Source organism: Garra rufa, chromosome 19, assembly GCF_049309525.1.
Source record: "Garra rufa chromosome 19, GarRuf1.0, whole genome shotgun sequence".
NCBI lineage: Eukaryota > Metazoa > Chordata > Actinopteri > Cypriniformes > Cyprinidae > Garra > Garra rufa.
This window is the reverse complement of record NC_133379.1, coordinates 23,571,081-23,594,528: the sequence shown is the minus strand read 5'-3', so window position 1 is coordinate 23,594,528 and position 23,448 is coordinate 23,571,081. Positions and strand designations below refer to the sequence as shown.

Sequence of the window (23,448 nt, the reverse complement as noted above, 5' to 3'; positions counted from 1 at the left end):
CTTCCTCTTTGGCAGCATTTTTGCTTTTACTTTGGATGGCTAGGAAAGGCTTATTTCTGAAATCATCATTTTAGGAACCTTTAAACTCATTATCCACATAATTGAAATTCCAGTGGGGACCAACAGAGAACTGAAACTAGGAACTGAATTAGAACTGAAATAGGCTACTGCAACGCACTGTAACATGTAAAAGATTAACTTTCAAATACATATAACTACCTGTTAGAATAAAAATCTTCCCAGAATTTAATGACAAGTTTATTTTTGTTAGACCTGGACAGGTTTTATCAAAAGGCTTGTGCTGGTTATACGACACCTTGCCAACTCAGCAGCATGTGTTATTGTGTCAGCAGACTTAAACAAAGCGGCTCTTATTCTGGAAACACATTGTGTTCTTGTTTTTCCATCCTCTCTGGTGTGTTTCGTGATGGATTCCAAACACCATGACTGTGATATTTTAAACCTGCAGTTCCTCTCATGCTCAGTTCAGCTTTACTGCAACCTTAAGAACAGAAGCTCTCTTGTTACACATAAATGGAGAAATAAAGCCTATTACATAAAGAAGCCCCTGTGGAAAAAAAGGAATTTGACATGCTGAAAAAGCAGCCTGTCGCAATATAGTTGATCTCGATACAAAGAAAAATTATTAACGATGTAAATTGTACAGTCGTGGCCAAAAGTTTTGAGAATGACACAAATATTAGTTTTCACAAAATTTGCTGCTAAACTGCTTTTAGATCTTTGTTTCAGTTGTTTCTGTGATGTACTGAAATATAATTACAAGCACTTCATACGTTTCAAAGGCTTTTATCGACAATTACATGACATTTATGCAAAGAGTCAGTATTTGCAGTGTTGGCCCTTCTTTTTCAGGACCTCTGCAATTCGACTGGGCATGCTCTCAATCAACTTCTGGGCCAAATCCTGACTGATAGCAACCCATTCTTTCATAATCACTTCTTGGAGTTTGTCAGAATTAGTGGGTTTTTGTTTGTCCACCCGGCTCTTGAGGATTGACCACAAGTTTTAAGATCTGGGGAGTTTCCAGGCCATGGACCCAAAATGTCAACGTTTTGGTCCCCGAGCCACTTAGTTATCACTTTTGCCTTATAGCACGGTGCTCCATCGTGCTGGAAAATGCATTGTTTTTCACCAAACTGTTGTTGGATTGTTGGAAGAAGTTGCTGTTGGAGAGTTTTTTGGGTACCATTCTTTATTCATGGTTGTGTTTTTGGGCAAAATTGTGAGTGAGCCCACTCCCTTGGATGAGAAGTAACCCCACACATGAATGGTCTCAGGATGCTTTACTGTTGGCATGACACAGGACTGATGGTAGCGCTCACCTTTTCTTCTCCGAACAAGCCTTTTTCCAGATGCCCCAAACAATCGGAAAGAGGCTTCATCGGAGAATATGACTTTGCCCCAGTCCTCAGCAGTCCATTCGCCATACGTTTTGCAGAAGATCAATCTGTCCCTGATGTTTTTTTTGGAGAGAAGTGGCTTCTTTGCTGCCCTTCTTGACACCAGGCCATCTTCCAAAAGTCTTGGCCTCACTATGCGTGCAGATGCGCTCACACCTGCCTGCTGCCATTCCTGAGCAAGCTCTGCACTGGTGGCACTCCGATCCCGCAGCTGAATCCTGGCACTTGCTGGACTTTCTTGGACGCCCTGAAGCCTTCTTAACAATGCAGTGGAAAGTTTTTTTCGGGATTAAGTTCATTTTCATGGGAAAGAAGGACTATGCAATTCATCTGATCACTCTTCATAACATTCTGGAGTATATGCAAATTGCTATTATAAAAACTTAAGCAGCAACTTTTCCAATTTCCAATATTTATGTAATTCTCAAAACTTTTGGCCACGACTATACATATTTATCATTAAAAAATTAAATTCAGTAATGTATCACCAAAACAGAAATGCAGAGTACCATATCTTCACAGTCATGGAAAGCTCAACAGCTGTTCTTTGTTCTGTTAACCCAGGAGGCCAAGGCAGAGAAGCACGTGAAACCACATGTAGTCCTTGTGCAAATAGTCTTGCTTGATGAATAGTTGATTATATGCTTCTGTAAAGTCGCCCGACTTATTTAATGAGACTTCAGTTTCAAGCTGTCCTGAGAGAGATTTTTTTCAAGTGTCCTAACTAGGTTTGCCAGCTCCTCCATAGTGTGTGACTTTTCCTCCAGCAGCTCATAGCGAAGGCTTGAAATGTCCTGCTTAATCTCCTTCAGTTCACCTGCAACACAGCAGATTTCAGTTTGAATTATGAAATATGTATCACAAAATCTTTTTTTAATCTTTTTTTACTCTACTCTTACCATTAACAACAGTTAATAGTGGCCATGTCGCAAAAAATATTTATTTTTGTCAATTATTCCTTTAACAAAAGTTTAGATACACTCACCTTCATTGACTTCATCACATTCTTTGTCATTTTGAGCTTTGATAATGTATCGCTTAACAAGACGCTTCATAATTTTCTGTAGATTAAATGCAGTAAGTTCAATGTCAAATTGCAAACAAGCGAATATGAACCATATTCAGATCTATGATCAACCTTAAAGGGATAGTTCATCAAATAATGAAAATTCTGTCCTTAATTACTCACCCTCATGTTATGTTGTTCCAAATCTGTAAGACCTTCGTTCATTTTCGGAACACAAATTAAGATATTTTTAATGAAATTGTGCTTCGTGGTACTTCCGTGAACTCGCACCACGTTATTTTTGTTTTATTTGCACACAAAATATTATTGTAGTTTCACAAAATTATGCCACATGGACTATTTTAATGATGTCCTTACTACCTTTCTGGGCCTTGAATGTGTCAGTTGCGTTGCTGACTATGCAGGAAGCTCTTGGATCTCATCTAAAATATTTTAATTTGTGTTCTAAAGATGAACGAAGGTCTTACGGGTTTGGAATGACATGAGGGGGGAGTAATTCATGTCAGAGTTTTCATTTTTGGGTGAACTAACCTTCAAGTGTAGCATAAAAATAGAAACATGCCTGATATCGACTGAGGCTAGGAAGAGATTTGGCCTGGCAAGTTTTGCTCTGTCCTAACTGAATCCAACAAATTACAAGAGCAACATAAACGTGTATTAGTTTATTGTGATGGTCACATTGTGCATATGCATACTCTAATGCAGAATTAACAGGAATTTTTCTCACCTCACTGAGCTCAGACCCCTTCATAATGGCTTTGTGTCTGTTGGAAAGCTCCTTTAGAAGACCCTTAGCTCCCGTAACCAGACCCAGAACAGATTTGGGACTGGGAGCCAAGTTAAAAGGCACTGGGAGAGTCCGGCCCTCCTCAAAATAGGTGAACCAAAGCTTGGCCCGGGCAAACTTCCACTCCACATCTGCATCGTCCTGTAAGATACCAGGAAACACTAATGTTTTGTATGGGATGTGCATAGAAAATTGTTTAATTCATTTAAAACTAATTAAGCAGTCAAACTAATTATCCCATTCTGAGGAGATAACATTGTTTTTTTTTCATAATATGCAAAAACTCTACACCGAGGTGCTTTATCAGCACAAAAAACTAAACACAGATTTACAGATCCCATGTCAGCAGATTTATCATGCCCACAGATGAAAAGAAATCTAAAAACGTTAACCGAGAAGAAATCAAGTACCTCAATCTCCTGGAACGAATTGTTGATCATAGCAATGAGCATGTTGAGTAAGACGATGACCACCGTGACATTGTAAACTCCATAGAGAACATAGCCAATGTTTTCGATGAACTTGTGTCCATTGTTCACGACTACTGATTTGACCTCAGAAAGGCCGAATATTGCCCAAAACAGTGTTTTGAAGCTTTCCTCTACACTATAGAGAAGGAGAGAGAAGATTTATTTACTTTTGTCGCCAACTATGACATGTTCATGAAAACATTCACTTAATAATTATGTAGAATTTGCGTATAGACTACTGTTCAAAAAGTTGGTATCGGAACGACTTTTTTAAAGGATTAGTTCACTTCTGAATTAAAATTTCCTGAGAATTTACTCACCCTCATGTCATGCAAGATGTTTATGTCTTTCTTTCTTCAGTCGAAAAGAATTTAAGGTTTTTAAGGAAAACATTCCAGGATTTTTCTACATATAGTGGACTTCAATGGGGATCAATGGGTTGAAAGTCAAAATTGCAGTTTCCATACAGCTTTAGGGCTCTACATGATCCCAGCCAAGAAGTAAGGGTCTTTTCTACCGAAACGATTGGTAATTTTCTAAAAAAAAACACAAATTTATATAGTTCTTTAACCACAAATGGTTGGCTTGCACTAGTTCTGGGATGTCCGTCTATGACTTTACGCATTACGTAATCACGTTGGAATGGTCACACGCGATTAGTTCTTTATCTTTGTACTCCGGTTCAAAAAGGTAGAGTTCATCTCAATTTTCTCCTCCAACTTCCAAATCAAAGAGCGTTTGACTTTCTTTGCGCGACCTTTCCAACATAACTGCGTAATGCATGAAGTCGAGCTAGTGCAAGACGAGCATTTGTGGTTAAAAAAAGTATATAAATATGTATTTTTTTATTTTTTTTTAGAAAAGGATTTTTTCAGATCACTTCACTAGATAAGACCCTTAATTCCTCGGCTGGGATCGTGTAGAGCTCTTTGAAGCTGCAGTTAAACTGCAATTTGGACCTTTAACCTGTTGATCCCCATTGAAGACCACTATATGAAGAAAATTCCTGCAATGTTTCTCTCAAAAACCTTAATTTCTTTTCGAATTAAGAAAGAAAGAACATCTTGGATGGCACAGTGGTAAGTAAAGGAACACGTCTTAATAGGCAAAATCACTATGACTGTATTTCTACTCACGTTGTGAAAGCTTCATTCTGTTTAGCGCCCCGATAATACGAGTAGAGGTTGAACATTCCAATCATGAAGGCCAGGAAGACTAGGATGAAGATAACCATGAACTTAAAGATGTCCTTCACAGTTCGTCCCAAAGATATCTGCAGTGGTCCAAAGCTCTCATTCGCTGGCAGGATGTATGCAATTCGAGAAAAGCTCAAGACCACTGCGATGGCATACAAGCCCTCAGAAACTAACTGAGGATCAGACGGGAGCCAGTCAATCCGAGCTGGAACAAAAAAAGATGTTGTATTAGGCTATATATCGTAATTTTGTGGGGAAACAAAATCTTGCCTGACTTGAGAGGACAATCACTCACCCAACTGGAAGTATCCCACCTCAAAAGGCAGAGTTACATTGGTTAAATCAGTGTAGTGCTCATCAACATAGCGTTGGGCTAAACATGCATGCCAGAGAGCCATTATCCTTGAGATGAAGGATGCCACAAAAATTGCCAACATTCCAAAGTCTAGCAAATTCCAAGGCTCAACCAGATATTCTCTTGGACCTTGAGACCAGATCTCCTTGCACTCTGCCCAAATCATCCCTGAGACACAGAAATGAAAGTTGCAACATGCAGTTTGTCTTGGGACATGCAAACGAACTGTACATTTTGTTCTCAAAATACAGCAATAGAGTAGTAACCTTTGACAAGTTTAAAAATCAGTCAGAAACAAACCTATGACCCAGGAAATGATGAGCATTTCCATCCACGTAAAGGGAGTTGTTTTCATACGAAACAGCTGCGTCGGATAGTCATGAATGGTCATATTTGGAAGTAGCTTTGTCCCATCAAAGCGGTCTGCAGTGTTCATGACCAAAAGGCCAAGGAAAATAGTGAAGGAGGCTGCATGTGCCACAAACTTCAGGAAAGGGCCACGCATGATTTTTCCCATCTGTTGGTAACAGCATTTTTTACTGATTGTGGTGTGATTAACAAAAGATATCATGCGCCTATTGTATATTTGTACATTACTGCTTATCAGCCTGATATGCTTATCACCATTACTGTGACTCATAGGATATGGTGGATATTTTAAGCACTGCTATAATTTACAACCATGGGAACAGTCATACTGAGCAAATTTCAGTGAGTGATTCATGTTAAAGCCATTTCTTCATTCTTCAGACATTTACTGTATGTTTGCTATGTAATATATCTGGGTTTTCAAAAATGTTAGAAAGTAAACAGCATGCTTACCTTGCTGCATGGTGCCACCCAATACACCATTGCTAAAAAAGGAAGTCCGATTGCAACACCTAAAACCACTAGCAACTTAATGGCGGTGGTCTGCTGCCTGAGTCCGGGCAGGTTTTCGTACCATATTGATAAGAGCTGTTGTTGACAGTTAGGGTGGGCCACAAACTGTTGGGAGAAGTGTATTAAAACAAGCATTTTGAGATTAATTCATAGGCAGATTATGAGATTTCTGTGTTTTATACGGTATTTACCTTTTTCAGTTCGTACTTTATTGCGAGTTTTAAACGAAAGAGACTTGGTCGTCCGGGCACGTCTAAAGTCTCATCCTCCTCGCCGTTCAAAATGGCTTCCACTTCCTCTGTGCTCCGACACAGGTCCAGAAGCCCCACGACAAAGTCTTTGCATTGCATAGAAAGTTTCCTATATTCATTCTGAGGAAGATAATCATTACAAAGAACATGCAATCTTTTTACATTTTTTTTAAAAGAATAGTTCAACCAAAATGAAAATTCTGTGAAAATTCTTATGTGGAACACAAAAAGAGAAGTATGGAAGAATGTACTGGTCGTCAAGCTCCAAAATGACAACAAATCATTAAATGAGTCTATACAAATTATGTTCTATATTCCAAGTCCTGATGTCAAACTTGCTACTATATTGGAGATTTTTACTGAAAGATCCCATAAAACTTTCAGTCAGTGTAGTTATTGTCAATTGTTAAACATAAATTAAAGGGATAGTTTATCCAAAATTCTGTAATTAATACTCACCCTCATGTCATTCCCAACCCATAAGACCTTTGTTCATTTTCAGAACACAAATTAAGATATTTTTGATGAAATCCAAGAGCTTTCTGACCCTGCATAGACAGCAATGTAACTGATACATTCAAGACCCAGACAAGTAATAAGCACATCAATAAAACAGTCCATGCGACATCAGTGGTTCAACCTTAATGTTGTGAAGCTACGAGAATACTTTTTGTGCGCAAAGAAAACAAAAATAATGACTTAATTCAACAATTTCTTCTCTTTCGTCACTGTGTCAGTCTTTGACACGCGTTCACGAAAGTACCATGACACATGCTTGCACCAATTATTTACAAGTAGAAGACGACACACGCTGTACATAAAACATGTCTTCATAAACATGTCTAAAGATTTCGACAGAGAGGATGACTTGCAATTTTTGCCCGGCCTTACTTAGTTGAACCAGAATATACAGACAATGAACTCCTGCATCAGCAGTGCTCTCAAGAACACGTTGAAAACTAACAAGGTAGAGAGGAAATTGTTGAATAAAGTTGTTATTTTTGTTTTCTTTGCGCACAAAAAGTATTCATAACATAAGATTCATAACATTACTGTTGAACCACTGATGTCACGTGGACTATTTCAATGATGTCCTTACTACCTTCTGGGCCTTGAACATGTCAGTTGCATTGTAGTCTATACAGGGTCAGAAAGCTCTCCGATTTCATCAAAATTTGCTTAATTTGTGTTCTGAAGATGAAAGAAGGTCTCATGGGTTTGGAACAACATGAGGGTGGGTAATTAATGACAGAATTGTCATTGTTTGCTTAACTAAATAACAAAAATGACAAAAGCACATGGCAAAATAACTAAAACGTAACTTGAAAACTGAAAACACTGACTAAATGTGAAATGCTGGTGCTGCCTTTCACTTTATTTACTTTATATGGAAAACAGTGGCCAGTACATTCTTCATGTTTTCATATTTGAGTGAACTATTCTTTTAAATGACAAACAGGCCTGGTTGCTGTACCTTAAATTCTTTTTCAATATTCGCCAAGGATGCGAGTTCATTGCTGAGCTCCAGAGCCGCCAACACAGGATCTTCATTGGACAGAGAGAGGTACGCTGGACTGGCCAATCCCCTGTAAGCATTGATACGCGAGCGGGAGTGGCTGAAAGAATCGTATTTTTGATGGTAATTGCAGGTGTCGCAGGTACAAAAGTAGTCATGTGGCTGCTCAATGCGAGCACCTTTTCCCAGAAGAATGTGCACGATTTCGTACTCGTGACAGTGAGATGCTAGAATGATTGGAGTGACGTCGTGAGAAAAGCGCGTGCCATCCTCGTCATACGCAAAAAAGTCATCATGCATTGGAGCCTCACTAGGGCTCGCTGTGAGTCTCTTAGAGTCGGCAAAAGCTTTGTGGCTCAAAATAGCCTCGACAATCCTGGTGTAACCCTTGCTGATGGCTAACAAAAGTGCATCCCCAATACGCGACAGGTTGTCTTTATTCAGCAAGAGCTCTGTTACTTCTAAGTGCTCGTTTGCCACTGCCAACTGCAGTGCATTCTGGCCCATGTAGTCCACACTGTTAACGTCCAGCTCAGGGATCTCCTCGAGCATTCGGCGCACCACAGGTATGTTTCCATACTCGGCTGCATCAAGGAAACGTTCCTCTACAGGGGTCAGGCTGTTGGGATGGGCATTGAACATGTAGGCTGCCCCTCGAACTGCCTGCCTTCTGCTTTTGGGTAATGCCTGTCGGGCCAGGTTCTCACTACGATTAAAACAGATAAAGAATGTGTAGCGTCACTAGCGTGGCAGCAATTTCGTAAAATGTGTTGAAGTGTTAATTCAATACTTAAAGGAAGTGTTCACTTCCAGAATAAAAATGTACAGATAATTTACTCACCCACTTGTCATCCAAAATGTTCATGTCTTTCTTTCTTCAGTCATAAAGAAATTAGGAAAACATTTCAGGAATGTTCTTCATTTATTACACGGCTCTTTGGAATGCTCGATTCTGATTGGTCAGTTGAGACATTTGCAGGTTCGTTCTTTTCAAATAATCACCGCTCCAAAGTAATAACGCATAGCCGGTACTACTTGTATGTTTAAAATCCCTCCGTGCCAACAAAGATTACCGTTTGGCGCCATCTTGTGACAAACATTGGACAACCACAATTAACAATGGAAAATTTCGACATTAATCTATTTAAATTGTCTTACTAACGTACATAGTTTGAATATTAGTCACGTGGTACTATATCGTTTCGCGGAAGGATAAAAATGTTAATTTAAAACAAATATGCCAATAAAAGGTTTCAAATTCATATTCATGTCCAGTTTTTTTCCTTATGTGGCAAGTAGCCGTGTAATAAGTGGGATAATGTACAGGCAGCCGGTAGTTATCGCAGAAATAAGCCCCTTCAGTGTGATACAAGACCCTCCGCTTCGCGTCGGGTCCTGCTGCACTGTCGGGGCTTATTTCTGCGATAACTACCGGCTGCCTGTACATTATCCCTTACATAGTGGTCTTATATGGTGCCAGTGAGTTTGAACTTCCAAAATGCAGTTTAAATGCAGTTTCACAGGGCTCTAAATGATCCCAGCCGAGGAAGAAGGGTCTTATCTAGTGAAACGATCGGTTATTTAAAATAATAATAAAAAAATGTATGCACTTTTTAACCAGAAATGCTCATCTTGTCTAGCTCTGCGATGTGCATGCATACTCTGTGCACTCCAGTTCAAGACAGTGTATGTAGAAAAACTCATTGCTATTGCCAGGGGCGCCGCTCGCAATTTTGGGCCCTATGACAAAATATGAGGTTGGGCCCCCCCCCACCACACAAAAGCAGATCTCTGGGGGCCCCTAAAAGGCGTGGGCCCTTAGAATTGTCCTAACTTACCCCCCTTAGCCATACCCCTGGCTATTGCCTCATTTTCTCCTCCAACTTCAAAATCATCCTACATTGCTGTTTTACCTTTTTTTGTAAAGGGCGTTTGACCTTCTTTGCACATTCACTTTGTAAACACTGGGTTGGTACTTCTGAAGTGATGTTGGGCGATTTTGAAGTTGGAGGAGAAAATGAGATGGGAGTTTTTCAACATACTAAATGCATGCACATCACAGAGCTAGACAAGACAAGCATTTGAGGTTAAAAAGTATGTAAATTGTACTCATATAAATTTTTTTTTTTTTTTTTTTTTTTGAAAATAACCAATCATTTCGCTGGATAAAACCCTTATTCCTCGGCTGGGATCGGTTAGAGCCCTTTTAAGCTACAATTAAACTGCATTTTGGAAGTTTGCTCATGGAGAGTTTCTCAAAAAACATAATTTCTTTACAACTGAAGAAAGAAAGACATGAACATCTTTGATGACAAGGGAGGTGAGTAAATTATCTGTAATTTTTTGTTCTGGAAGTTTTACTCGAAAATAGCAAATTACAAATTTTGCAAAGATTGCACTGTATTTTTTATTTTAAAAATAGCCCCTTTTGTTAATTCTGAACAGTGTGTGTTTTCTTAATAATATCAGGTTATCTTTTTCAGATGTAATCAATACAGCATTGTGTATTTTTATTTTTGTATTTTTATTTAAAAATACTTTTATATATATTATATATATGATAAAAATATTATCATATTATGTTATATATATTGATGTTATGTTATTGTATTAAGAAATGCTATATTATCACAACATATAATAATTATTGTAATTTGTAATGTTATTAAAACAAATTGTTTATTTCAAAATATAATGTTAATAACATCATTATGTTACATTTGATATTAATATAATATGTGACCCTGGACCACAAAACCAGTCATAAGGGTCAATTTTTCAAAACTGAGATTTATACATTATCTGAAAGCTGAATAAATAAGCTTTTTCCATTGTTGTATGTTTTGTTAGGATAGGGCAATATTTGTCCGAGATAGAACTATTTGAAAATCTGGAATCTGAAGATGCAAAAAATCTAAATATTGAGAAAATCACCTTTAAAGCTGTCCAAATTAAGTTATTAGCAATGCATATTACTAATCAAAAATTAAGTTAAATATTAAACATTTTCACTTAAATATTTTAATGATTTTTGGCATTAAAGAAAAATCAATAATTTTGACTGATACAATGTATTTTTGGCTAGCGCTACAAATATACCAATTTATAATTTTTAATATATATTATTTATATATTATAATGTTGTATTATTACAATATACATTCTTTTAAATGTATTGTGTAATGTTTTTTTATATGTATTAAAATAAATAAATTATAAATAATATGTATTAATAAAATTTGAATTTTAATATAAGTATTGTAAATAATAATATATATCATAATACATATCATTCATTTATTGATACAAACAAATGCATACATTGATTGATAGCCATCTAGTTTTGCTAAACATTTATTACACACATGCTAATGACTTACGAATGATATGCTTTTAAACTTATGTTACTTCGAATGCTTATTGAATGAAACCTGACATTATTTTCACAATTCACAGATATTTCATTGAATATCAGGTCAGGACAGTGAACTACGTAAGGCAATGGCAACTAAACATGAAGTACGTAGAGAACCTTGACCAACTCACCCATGGTAGTATCCATAACTGCCATAACAGTCGTCGCCAAAGTCTTCATTCATCAGTAGGTTGTCTTTACTTCTGTTCCTCTTTTCAATCGTGTGAAACTTTGATTGATTTCCATCCTCCAGAACAGGTCTCCTTTGATTCATACTTTCAACTGAGGCAGTTCACGTCCGTATAGTGAGTACAGCAGAGCTAACACATCCTGTTATCCAAACATCCAGCTGTGAGTGATTGAGTGTGCGCTACACACTGGCAAGTCACCATCTTCTACAATCCTTTGTTATGTTCCCGTTTAAGTCTTGAGACACTGCAGAGCACCAAGGAATTCTGACTGTTGTTTTCCACTCATTGGCTATAAATGAGGAATATAACTGTCTTCCTGCTGGTTTACGACAGCTAAAAATAAATAGTTTTTTTCTTGCTTGTGTTTTGATCAAACTGAATGAAGCCTAAAGCGTTTAGTCCTAATTGCAGCAGTAGACAGATAACAGAATCCGTTGACATTCTTGATTGGTAACATTTTTGATATCCAGGTCCTTCACCTTTCAAAATAACTCTTTCATTGTATTCCTCTGTTTGTATTAGGAACGGTGATTAAAATGTGCTCTCAGCTTCCAAAAATCAAAAGCCAGTGACGGAGTGCAGATGTAGAATCCCTGTGGGTCTGTCTCAGCGTTCCCAATAAACCTCTACATCCTGTGTGTTCATTACGAGCGCCCAGCTTTCTGTAAACTGTGGGAAATGGCTTCAATGGAATTCCAGACTGACCAATCGTCAGTGTACGTTCAGTGGCGACATCACACTTTTAATTCTCTTTATTTTGCCTCTCTCTGGCATTCTTTCTCCCACAGTCCCACATCTGTCTGTCTGTGTGTCTGTGTGTGTGTGTGTGTGTGTGTGTGTACAATATACCCACATGACTAAATGTGTACGTGCTGTAGTGGTCAGTACGCTGCTCACAAAAATCTTAACGGAGTATGTGAGCCAAACCGATGGGTCAAAAGGTAACCCACACAGTGGGTCATGGGAAGCCACTGTCTTGTTTCTATTCTCATGTTGATAGGCCCTGATACTGATGACTATCGGAGTGACTATTTTTAGACGATTTTTATTATTTCCAGGGACTGCTGACTAACTGCCCTTGGCTCATGCTTGTTGCGATGCAACTTTACAGATAGTTTCTAGTGCCATATTATGTACTTTTATCATCTTCCTCACTGATGTCAACTTATAACACAGGTTGTAATTTATATTTACTTGACCATTTCCAACCCTCTCTCTGATCCTAGGAGTTATGCAAGCTGTTTATGCTACTGTAGCTTTTAGAGTTCTATACGTGAATGATCTCTGTTATTATTGGCAAATCTCCATGTACCCGCATTGTTCACAATGTCGTCCATCAGAGTTTGCTAAGTGGCAACTTAGTGGCTAAGTCATGTTTCTTCAAAACTGAGTTAAGTGTATTGCTAAATGCAGTTTAACTTACAAAAGCACAACTGTTTTCAACATTTATAATAATAAGAAATGTTTCTCAAGCACCAAACAGCATTTTAAAATGATTTCCAAAGTATCATGTGACACTAAAGACTGGAGGAATGGCTTTGGAGTAATCAGCTTGTGCAATCACAGAAATAAATATACTATAAATATATTACAGTAGAAAATATAAATACATATATTTATAATGGTATTTATAATTTACAATATCTGATTTTACTGTTTTCATCAAATAAATGCAGCCTTAGTGAGCATTTGAATAAAAAAAAACATTAAAAACATCTTTCTGACCAAAAACATTTGAATGATAGCATACAAATATATATATATATATATGTATATGTATATATATGTGTGTGTGTGTGTGTGTGTGTGTGTGTGTGTGTGTGTGTGTGTGTGTGTGTGTGTGTGTGTGTGTGTGACTCTGTGACTCTTTTTGTCAGTATTGCAAGTTTATATCTCTCAAATGTGACTTTTTTCTCAGAATTGAATGTTTATATCTCACAAATGTGACTTTTATCTCAGAATTGCATTATATAAATTCACAATTGTGACTTTTTTCTCAGAATTGCAAGTTTATATCTCGCAAATAGGACTTTTTTCTCATAATTGGGAGTTTATATCTTGCAAATGTGATTTTCTCAGAATTCCATGATATAAACTTGCAATTGTGACTTTTTTTTCTCACAATTGAATGTTTATATCTCACAAATGTGATTTTTTTCCCCTCAGAATTGCATTATATAAATGTGCAGTTATGACTTTTTTTTTCTCAGAATTGCGAGTTTATATCTTACAAATGTTTTTTTCTCAGAATTGCACGTTTATATCTCACAAATGTGACTTTTTTTCTCAGAATTGCATTATTTAAATTCACAATTGTGACTTTTTTTCTCAGAATTGCTAGTTTATATCTCTCAAATGTGACTTTTTCTCAGAATTGCATTATTTAAATTCACAATTGTGACTTTTTTTTCTCAGAATTGCTAGTTTATATCTCACAAATGTGACTTTTTTCTCAGAATTGCATTATTTAAATTCACAATTGTGACTTTTTTTCTCAGAATTGCTAGTTTATATCTCTCAAATGTGACTTTTTCTCAGAATTGCATTATAAATGTGCAATTGTGACTTTTTTTCTCAGAATTGCGAGTTTATATCTTGCAAATGTGACTTTCTTAGAATTGCAAGTTTATATCTCGCAAATAGGACTTTTTTCTCAGAATTGTGAGTTTATATCTTGCAAATGTAACTTTTTCTCAGAATTGCATGATAAAAACTTGCAATTGTGACTTTTTTTCTCAGAATTGAATGTTTATATCTCACAAATGTGACTTTTATCTCAGAATTGCATTATATAAATTCACAATTGTGACTTTTTTTCTCAGAATTGCTAGTTTATAACTCTCAAATGTGACTCTTTTTCTCAGTATTGCAAGTTTATATCTCTCAAATGTGACTTTTTTCTCAGAATTGCGAGTTGATATCTTGCAAATGTGACTTTCTCAGAATTGCATGATAAAAACTTGCAATTGTAACTATTTTTTCTCAGAATTGAATGTTTATATCTCACAAATGTGACTTTTATCTCAGAATTGCATTATACAGTATAAATTCACAATTGTGACTTTTTTTCTCAGAATTGCAAGTTTATATCTCTCAAATGTGACTTTTTTTTCTTAGAATTGTGAGTTTATATCTTGCAAATGTAACTTTTTTTCTCAGAATTGCATTATAAATGTGTAGTTGTGACTTTTTTTTCTCAGAATTGCGAGTTTATATCTTGCAAATGTGACTTTCTCAGAATTTCATGATATAAAAACTTGCAATTGTGACTTTTTTTTCAGAATTGAACGTTTATATCTCACAAATGTGACTTTTCAGAATTGCGCTAGACTCACGATTGTGACTTTTTTTCTCAGTATTGCGAGTTTATATCTCTCAAATGTGACTTTTTTTTCTTAGAACTGTGAGTTTATATCTTGCAAATGTAACTTTTTCTTAGAATTGCATTATATAGACTTGCAATAGTGACTTTTTTCTCGGAACTGCATGATATAACTCACAATTGTGACTTTTTTTCTCAGATGTGAGAGTTTATATCCCCCAGATGTGACACTTTTTCTCAGAATTGCATGTTATAAACTCGCAATTGTGAGTTATTAAGTGAGAATTGTGAGATATAAACTGTCCAAAAAAAAAAAAAAGAATAGGTGCAGGATGCCCCAGAATGTGTTCATGGTTGTGAAATCATAACCATAAATGGGTAGGTTTGTCTGTATAGACTCACTGGGGGAAAAAAAGGTGTATTTTAGGTTGTACGAAATAATTTGATAAAAATGGCAAGCAGCAATATATAAATACATCATTAAAAAACTAAAATAGTATTTTCTTTTAAACATACTCCAATAACTTTCATCTGTTTTATTTACAACTTCAAAAAAAATCTATTTTTTTCAGTGTAAGGAGGAAATTTGGCATTCTTAACATTAGAGAGTTTTATGTCTGAGTGAAAATGGTAATGTTGTATATGTGTCCTTTAAAATAATCATCCTTTTTGCGTACTAAATCCCAAATTCTCATGTTGATATCATGGTGCTCAGTGTTATCTGGTTTTTCTGCACTCTCTCACGGTGACTCCCACATAGGCCCAGGGCAGGGTCCTGCTCACGAAACGCTTCAGTAGAACTGGACTTTTTGTTTAGTCTTTGGTATGACAAAATTTGGCAGGATTCTTTGCTCTAAATAGACATAGTACAGATGGTTTAACATATACACACATAGCAACTGACATATTTACCCTAGGACAGTGATGCTAATAGTGGCCCACACACTACGCAGCGTATTTTAAGCGTGTTAATTATCTCTGTTCTGCCAATGAATCAGGACAAACAATAGGCCACCCACGTCAATGGTGACACCCTATATTATCAAGTACCTGGTCACCTAAAATCTCATAAAATCTTTTTATTCATCTTAATATATGCAGTCTAAGAGAGAGCTCAATAAATATTTTTAGGAACACATTACCTATTTCTACTGTGTATCCCCTTTTAACACACACAGTCTTTACTGGTAAATTACCATTACAACATAAACAGGCCCTTTTCAAAAATACCAGTAAATTTACCAATAAGGGAAGACGTGACATTACCAGAAAATTACAGCAGAATGAGATTACCGGTATGACCATGTACTAATTCAGAATGCGCTGACATAAAACCAAAGTCACTTTAAGGCAAGTCATTTCACTCAGTGGCCATCTTTGAAATGCCTCCCGGGCATGCAAGTGCAGCTCCAATCTCTTTAAATGAGGAAACATCAAATTCTCCAAAACCGTTTACCAAGCTTATGATTAAATTTCATATTTGAAATCACCAATGAAATCTGACAACTGCCTCATAAATGTGGTTTCTTTTTCTCAAATAGCATTTTTAAAAAAAGTGTATTATTCAGACTAGACCAGGCAGTGTGCATACACAGTCCTAAGTATGCATCTCATAATTTCTATAGCAACCGTGACTTCTAACGGCAGCTGCAGTGATGCTATGACTTTACTGATTAGCGATTGGCTCTTTAACACCGAAGGTGGGGCTTTCTTTGATAGAGCAGCCATATTAAGCATTGCATTTTTCCCCATTCAAAACTATACGAGTGACATGTCTTGGGTATTCTTTACAGTGAAGAAAACTATTATTTGTACTATTTTTTTTTTGTACATTTACCCACTGACAAAGAAATGGTCACTCTATAATTTTAATTGTAGGTTTATTTGAACAGTGAGAGATGGAATAAAACAAATCAAACAACAAAAAAATCTAGAAAAAACGCATTTCAAAAATGTTAGAAATGAATTCGCATTTTAATGAGTAATGAGTAAAATAAGTATTTGATCCCCTATTAATCAGCAGGATTTCTGGCTCCCGCTGTATAAAAGACACCTGTTCACAGAAGCAATCAATCAATTGGATCCAAACTCTCCACCATGGCCAAGACCAAAGAGCTGTCCAAGAATGTCAGGGACAAGATTGTAGAACTACACAAGACTGGAATGGGCTACAAGACCATCACCAAGCAGCTTGGTGAGAAGATGACAATAGTTGGTGCGATTATTTGCAAATGGAAGAAACACAAAATAACTGTCAATCTCCCTCGGTCTGGGGTTCCATGCAAGATCTCACCTTGTGAAGTTTCAATGATCATGAGAACAGTGAGGAATCAGCCCAGAACAACACAGGAGGATCTTGTCAATCATCTCAAGGCAGCTGGGATCATAGTCACTAAGAAAACATTTGGTAACACACTACGCCATGAAAAACTGAAATCCCGCAGCGCCCGCAAGGTACATGCCCGTCTGAAGTTTGCCAGTGAACATCTGAATGATTCAGAGGAGAACTGGGTGAAAGTATTGCAGTCAGATGAGACCAAAACGGAGCTCTTTGGTATTAACTCAACTTGCTGTGTTCGGAGGAGGAGGAATGTTGCCTATGACCCCAAGAACACCATCCCCACCATCAAACATGGAGGTGGAAACATTATGCTTTGGGGTGTTCTTCTGCTAAGGGGACAGGACAACTGCACCACATCAAAGGGACGATGGACGGGGCCATGTACAGTCAAATCTCTTCTGTTTACGTTCACTTAAGTCATAAGACAAGATGGTTTTTTTTTTTAACATAATTGTGTGCATATTTGACCATTGAAGCACAATAAAGTGTGAAAGAGATCAGAATTTGCAATCGCAATCTTTCCGTGTACACGCTTCAGGTGTGCACCAAGTTCTTTTACTAGGTGTATTGCTCTTAACTCATTTTAACACTTATTTCTAAGTGTGCATGCATGTTTCTTATCCACTCTTAAATTGTCAATAAATTTAAGTAGTCCTGCGCTGTGTGGACATATAAAGTTTGGCACATCTAGTGTTTATGCAGGGAGTGGATACACACACACCGTACTGCTCAGGAAATATGGCTCTTATTAAAATGCATTGTTAAAGTACCAGTACTAGTAAAATTTTTAAAGTGGGGTACTGCGATACCTTTTTAGTACCAGTATATCGTGGAACACTATTTCAGACTTGTTGGGCTTCTATAATATAATTTAATTCTGGCATACAAAGAGTGCAACTACAACTGAAGTCAAAAGTTTACGTACACCTTGCAGAATTGGCAAAATGTTAATTATTTAACCGAAATAAGAGGGATCATACAAAATGCATGTTGTTTTTTATTTAGTTGGGACCTGAATAAGATATTTCACATACAAGACATTTACATGTTGTTCAAAAGAGAAAATAATAGTTAAATTGATAAAAAAAAATTACCCTGTTCAAAAGTTTACACACCCCTGATTTTTAATACCGTGTTGTCAACTGAATGATCCACAGTTGTTTTTTTGTTGTTGTTGTTTAGTGATAGTTGTTCACAAGTTCCTTGTTTGTCCTTAACAGTTAAACTGCCTGCAGTTCTTTAGAAAAATTCTTCAGGTCCGACAAATTCTTTTGATTTTCAGCATTTTTGTGTATTTGAACCCTTACAAACAATGACTTTATGATTTTGAGATCCATCTTTTCACACAAAGGACAACTGAGGGACTCATTTTCAACTATTACATAAGATTCAAATGCTTACTGATGCTTTAGAAAGTAAACAATGCATTAAGAGCCAGGGCTGTAAACCTTTTGAACAGAATAGGGATGTGTACATTTTTCTTATTTTGCCTAAATATCATATTTTTTCATTTAGTTCTGCCCTTCAGAAGCTACAGAAGATACTTATATGTTTCCCAGAAGACAAAATAAGTTAAATTTACCCTGATCTTCAAATTTAAAAAGTTTTCACCCCCTCGCTCTTAATGCATCATGTACAACTTTATAATGGCTAGTTACATTTTAGGGATTGCTGGGGCCACTTCATGCAGCTGTAGTCCAAAGTATTAAAAACGAAAACTGAAAGTGTTTTAGGATCATTTCTATTTCGTTTTGAAACTATCATAGTTTCAGTTCATCAGGAAAATTTCTGGGTTTTAGTTCATTTTTCTAGGGCTTTTTGTGGTATTTTGTTTCAGTTTTAGTTTTAGTAAACTGTAATAACCTTCATAACTCTCAGGACTTTATCATGATTACTTCAGATCTTAAAATTGTGACTATTTCCTAAACAGTGACTTCATTTATTGAAACTGTGTGACTTTATATCTCTGTGACTTCATACCTCAGAGTCTTACTTTATTTCCCTTTAAATAAATTTTTTTTTTAATCTTACAATTACTTTTATTTTACTTATTAGATTTTTTTTTTTTCGTATGAAAAACAGGCTTTGAGTGTTGTGTCTAATATCTCATGTAAACAGAATTGTACTCCTGGGAATTTCCAGTGCTAATAGTTTGACAGTTCCTTTCAGACTGAATTGTTTGGTTTAATATAACGTGGTTCCATGTAAATAAAACATTTTAGTAATGACACAATTCCCTTTATTCATAACAATGAAAAGATAAGTATGAATATTTTGGCTGTGACCCATGATTAAAAAGCATGGTGGACTAAATCACAATGCCAAAAGGTTTATTTCTACAAATTGCTTTTTAGAAAAGCTCAAAGAGCAGAAGTGCAAATTTTAAGTGACTCCATTTTTCCATTTTAATACATTATCTCCAGAAGCGTGGTTTATTTTAAATTCGGGATCTCAACTCTCCTGATCTTCATAGTCACTGATTTGATTTTGACAAGCGTGCCATTTTTGGTCCAGGTGTCCCAGCGGATATGTGACTGGCTGGAGAGATCTTGATCCAATGGTGAGCCATTCAGATTTGCCTTGCCGCACTGATTGAACCACCATCCTGTGTTGTTTTGGTTCACGCTGCAGCTTTCAACAGCTTTATCAGCAAAATTGCAGAACGGGGAACAACCGTCATTGTCAACGTCAGAGGTACTAAAAGGCGCCGTGTCTTGATTCTGCTCTTGGTTATAACCTCGAAAAGCATCACCTGCAGAATAAGAAAGAGAAACCATGATAGACATATTTAATATGGATTGTCAGCATTGTGTAACTCATAAATGAATCATCAGCACGGCCCAGATGGAATATGTGGACATTATTTGAATTTTCCATGCTAATTGTTAAGGAAAACGCAGTGTTATAAGAATAATATTTGCTGTTGGCTGACCTGCACTACCAGCATATCTGCCAAGGTGTATTGCAAAGAATTTGGTTTCGTCTTCAAGCCAAAAATTGTCATATGACGCATAGGCGGTGGTGTCATCTTGCGAGACCAGAGACACGTGCAGCTGGAAATGTGTGTTTCTCTGATTCACAATATTGAAGATTTTTCTCAAACCCAACCAGTGTTCACCTTCAGAGACACAGATGAAGTCAGTACCTGCTTATTCATATTTAAGACATTATCTGATTTAGAAGTTAAAGGGAAAGTTCACCCAAAAATGAAAATTCTGTCATTAATTACTCACCCTCAGGTCCTTACAACCTCAGACCTTTGTTTATCTTGAGAACAGAAATCAAAAGGGTCAGAAAGCTCTTGGACTTCATCAAAAATATCTTCATTTGTGTTCCGAAGATGAATGACGGTCTAATGAGTTTGGAACAACATGAGAGTGAGCAATTAATGACAGAATTTTCATTTTTGGTTGAAATATTCCAAGCCTGTATGAGTTGCTTTCTTCTGTTGAACACCTAAGAAGATACAGTTAAGGTCAAAATTTTACATACACCTTGCAGAATCTGATAAATGTTAACTATTTATAACCTAAGAGGCATGATATTTTTATTTACTGACCTGAATAAGACATTTCACATAAAATACATTTAAATATAGTCCACAAGAGAAAATAATAGCTGAATTAAAAAAAAATGACCCCATTCAAAAGTTTACATACACTTGATTCTTAAGACTGTGTTTTTACCTGAATGATCCACAGCTGTGTGTGTGTGTGTGTGTGTTTTTTTTTTTTTTGAGTCCCTTGTTTGTCCTGAACAGTTAAACTGCCCACAGTTCTTCAGAAAAATCTTTCAGGTCCCACAAATTCTTTGGTTTTTCAGCATTTTTGTGTATTTGAACCCTTTTCAACGATGACTGTATGATTTTGAGATCCATCTTTTTAGACTGAGACTCATGTCCAACTAAATCAGAAGGTTCAAATGCGCACTGATGCTCCAGAAGGAAACCCGATGTATTAAGAGCTGGGGGTTGAAAACTTTTTGAATTTGAAGATTAGGGTAAATTTAACTTATTTTGTCTTCTGGGAAACATTTAAGTATCTTCTGTAGCTTCTGAAGGGCAAAAAATGAACAACAACAACAACAAAAAAGATATTTAGCAAAATATTTTTGGCAAAAATAAGAATATATATTCTTTATATATTCCATTCAAATTTTTTAACCCCCGGCTCTAAATGCATCGTTTTCTCTTTTGGAGCATCGGTGAACGTTTGAACTTTATGTAATAGTTGCATATGAGTCTCTCAGTTGTCCTCAGTGTGAAAAGATGGATCTCAAAATCATACAGTCATTGTTGGTAAGAGTTCAAATACACAAAAATGCTTAAAAGCCAAAGGATTTGTGGGACCTAAAGGAGTTTTCTGAATAACTGTTCAGGACAAACAAGGGACTCATGAACAACAAAAACACAGCTTTGAATCATTCAGGTAACAACACAGTATTAAGAATCAAGTGTATGTAAACTTTTGAATGGGGGTCTTTTTATAAACTCAACTATCATTTTCTCTTGTGGACTGTATGTAAATGTCTTTTATGTAAAATATCTGATTCAGGTCATTACTAAATAAAAAACAACATGCATTTGGTATGATCCCTCTCATTTTGGTAAAATAATTAACGGTGTGTGTAAACCTTTGACCTCAACTGTATTTTAAAGAATGTTGGTAACCAAACAGTTCCTAGTAGCCACTGACTTTTGGTTACTATAGCAACTGTTTGGTTACCAACATTCTTCAAAATATCTTATTTTGCGTTCAACAGAAGAAAGAAACTCATACAATTTTCTTTTTTGGGTGAACTATCCCATTAACTGTCTCACTGTACCCGGTAAGTGTCCAAATCCATCCAAGTACTGTGTCCACATTCGTTTGAAGTCAGTGAGACCGTCTGTCCGTCTCTGTATTACTGTCCATCCACCCTCCATGTAATCCATCTCACAGAACACCTGCTGATGGCCAGTTAAAGATGGTTAATTCATCATGTGTAAACCTAAAACCGTGTTTGAGTTGCTTTTAGATTAAAATAACTGTGGTTGGAAATTTTTAAACAACTAAAAGACGGTACTTTCCTCAAAGGAAACATCTGTGTTTTCTGGCTGAATTATATAAATTCCACTTGGGATTTTAGGAGACACGGCACCTAGTGTCTCTTGGATGTCACTACAGTCTTTCCCTGTGGAACGAAAGGGAATTCACTGTGACAATGTGTAGATGATAAATATTTTGCATGAAGTTTGACAGTATGTTAATCATCTCACCGTGGGACTCCATGGGCTTCACGGAAAAGATGTCACAGCTGCTTCTCTGCACGTCTGAACTGAGTGTGTTTACTTTGGCAGTAAGCTCGATTATCTAAAAAGAAAGCAATGTTTAAGAATGCAGAAGAGGATGTGGGGTTTGTAAGTTTGGGAATTTAAGAATACCTGACTTGAGAGAAATTCCAAAGCTTTCTGATGGTCATCAATGAGATTTCTGATCAACTTCCTTGTGTTTCTTGTATATGACAGTATGGTATGCTGGAGGTTATCTAAGACATACAACCTGCATTAAACTCTAAATTATTGAAATACACAGTCTATGCACAAAAAAAAAAAAAAAAAAAAAATGAAACACCTACTGCATAAGGAATGTTTCTCATCACGCATTAACTTTGCAGTCATTTCACATGGCATAGTGCACTTGTCTTTGCCTGCGTCTCTGTGACAAGGCTCTTTTTGGCCTTGAAGAGAGACATCTTCAGACTCCCCAGTCAATAAAGCAGGATCATTTCTGCTGGTGTTCTGTTATGAAAAACAAAATATACCACACATTATTACATATTCAGTACCCTTGTTATATAAGCACCATATGTTGTCTTAACAAAGTATTTTAGTGCAATAAGAATAAAATACTAATGCATTCTAGCAAATATTGCATGAATAAACACTTTAAGATTTATTAATTTATTTACATTAATTACAGGTGACAAAAAGAGAAAGTTGACAACACTCACCACAGCTGATGATGCAAGAAGATGCAGAAATAAAGTGATCCAGATCATTTTGGTCTATGCAGCAGTCTCACATGTGAAAATGTGAGGATGTGCACCTTCCAATGTGACGGCAGTTTTCTCCAGGGTTCTCTTGTGGGCTGGACTGCCTCTTTGCTTCCGGAAAAATAGGAAAGAAAGAAAGAAAGAAAAACCTCACAAAAAAAGACAAACAGTTGTTATCACCTCAACAAAAAGTGTCTAGACCAATTCTACTTCATTCTAAAGTATTGTTGCTTTATTGCAC

General features: G+C 36.4%; 2 protein-coding genes across 2 annotated transcripts; both read right to left on the bottom strand.

Moving 5' to 3' along the window:
• Positions 1 to 241: 241 nt before the first annotated feature.
• On the bottom strand, positions 242 to 12,030 carry trpc6a (transient receptor potential cation channel, subfamily C, member 6a). Its single transcript, XM_073824637.1, has 12 exons — positions 11,452 to 12,030; positions 7,864 to 8,611; positions 6,330 to 6,509; positions 6,079 to 6,243; positions 5,557 to 5,773; positions 5,197 to 5,424; positions 4,842 to 5,106; positions 3,646 to 3,841; positions 3,176 to 3,376; positions 3,011 to 3,067; positions 2,407 to 2,482; positions 242 to 2,238 (listed from the first exon to the last, which is right to left on the bottom strand). The coding sequence occupies exons 1-12, from the start codon at positions 11,592 to 11,594 to the stop codon at positions 2,090 to 2,092; spliced, it is 2,625 nt and encodes an 874-aa protein (XP_073680738.1). The 5' UTR covers positions 11,595 to 12,030; the 3' UTR covers positions 242 to 2,089.
• A 6,123-nt stretch (positions 12,031 to 18,153) lies between these two features.
• On the bottom strand, positions 18,154 to 23,448 carry angptl5 (angiopoietin-like 5). Its single transcript, XM_073824818.1, has 8 exons — positions 23,166 to 23,448; positions 22,791 to 22,953; positions 22,597 to 22,700; positions 22,432 to 22,525; positions 22,245 to 22,346; positions 21,999 to 22,121; positions 20,107 to 20,292; positions 18,154 to 19,926 (listed from the first exon to the last, which is right to left on the bottom strand). Exons 1-8 carry the CDS (start codon positions 23,211 to 23,213, stop codon positions 19,607 to 19,609), a joined length of 1,140 nt encoding a protein of 379 aa, XP_073680919.1. The 5' UTR covers positions 23,214 to 23,448; the 3' UTR covers positions 18,154 to 19,606.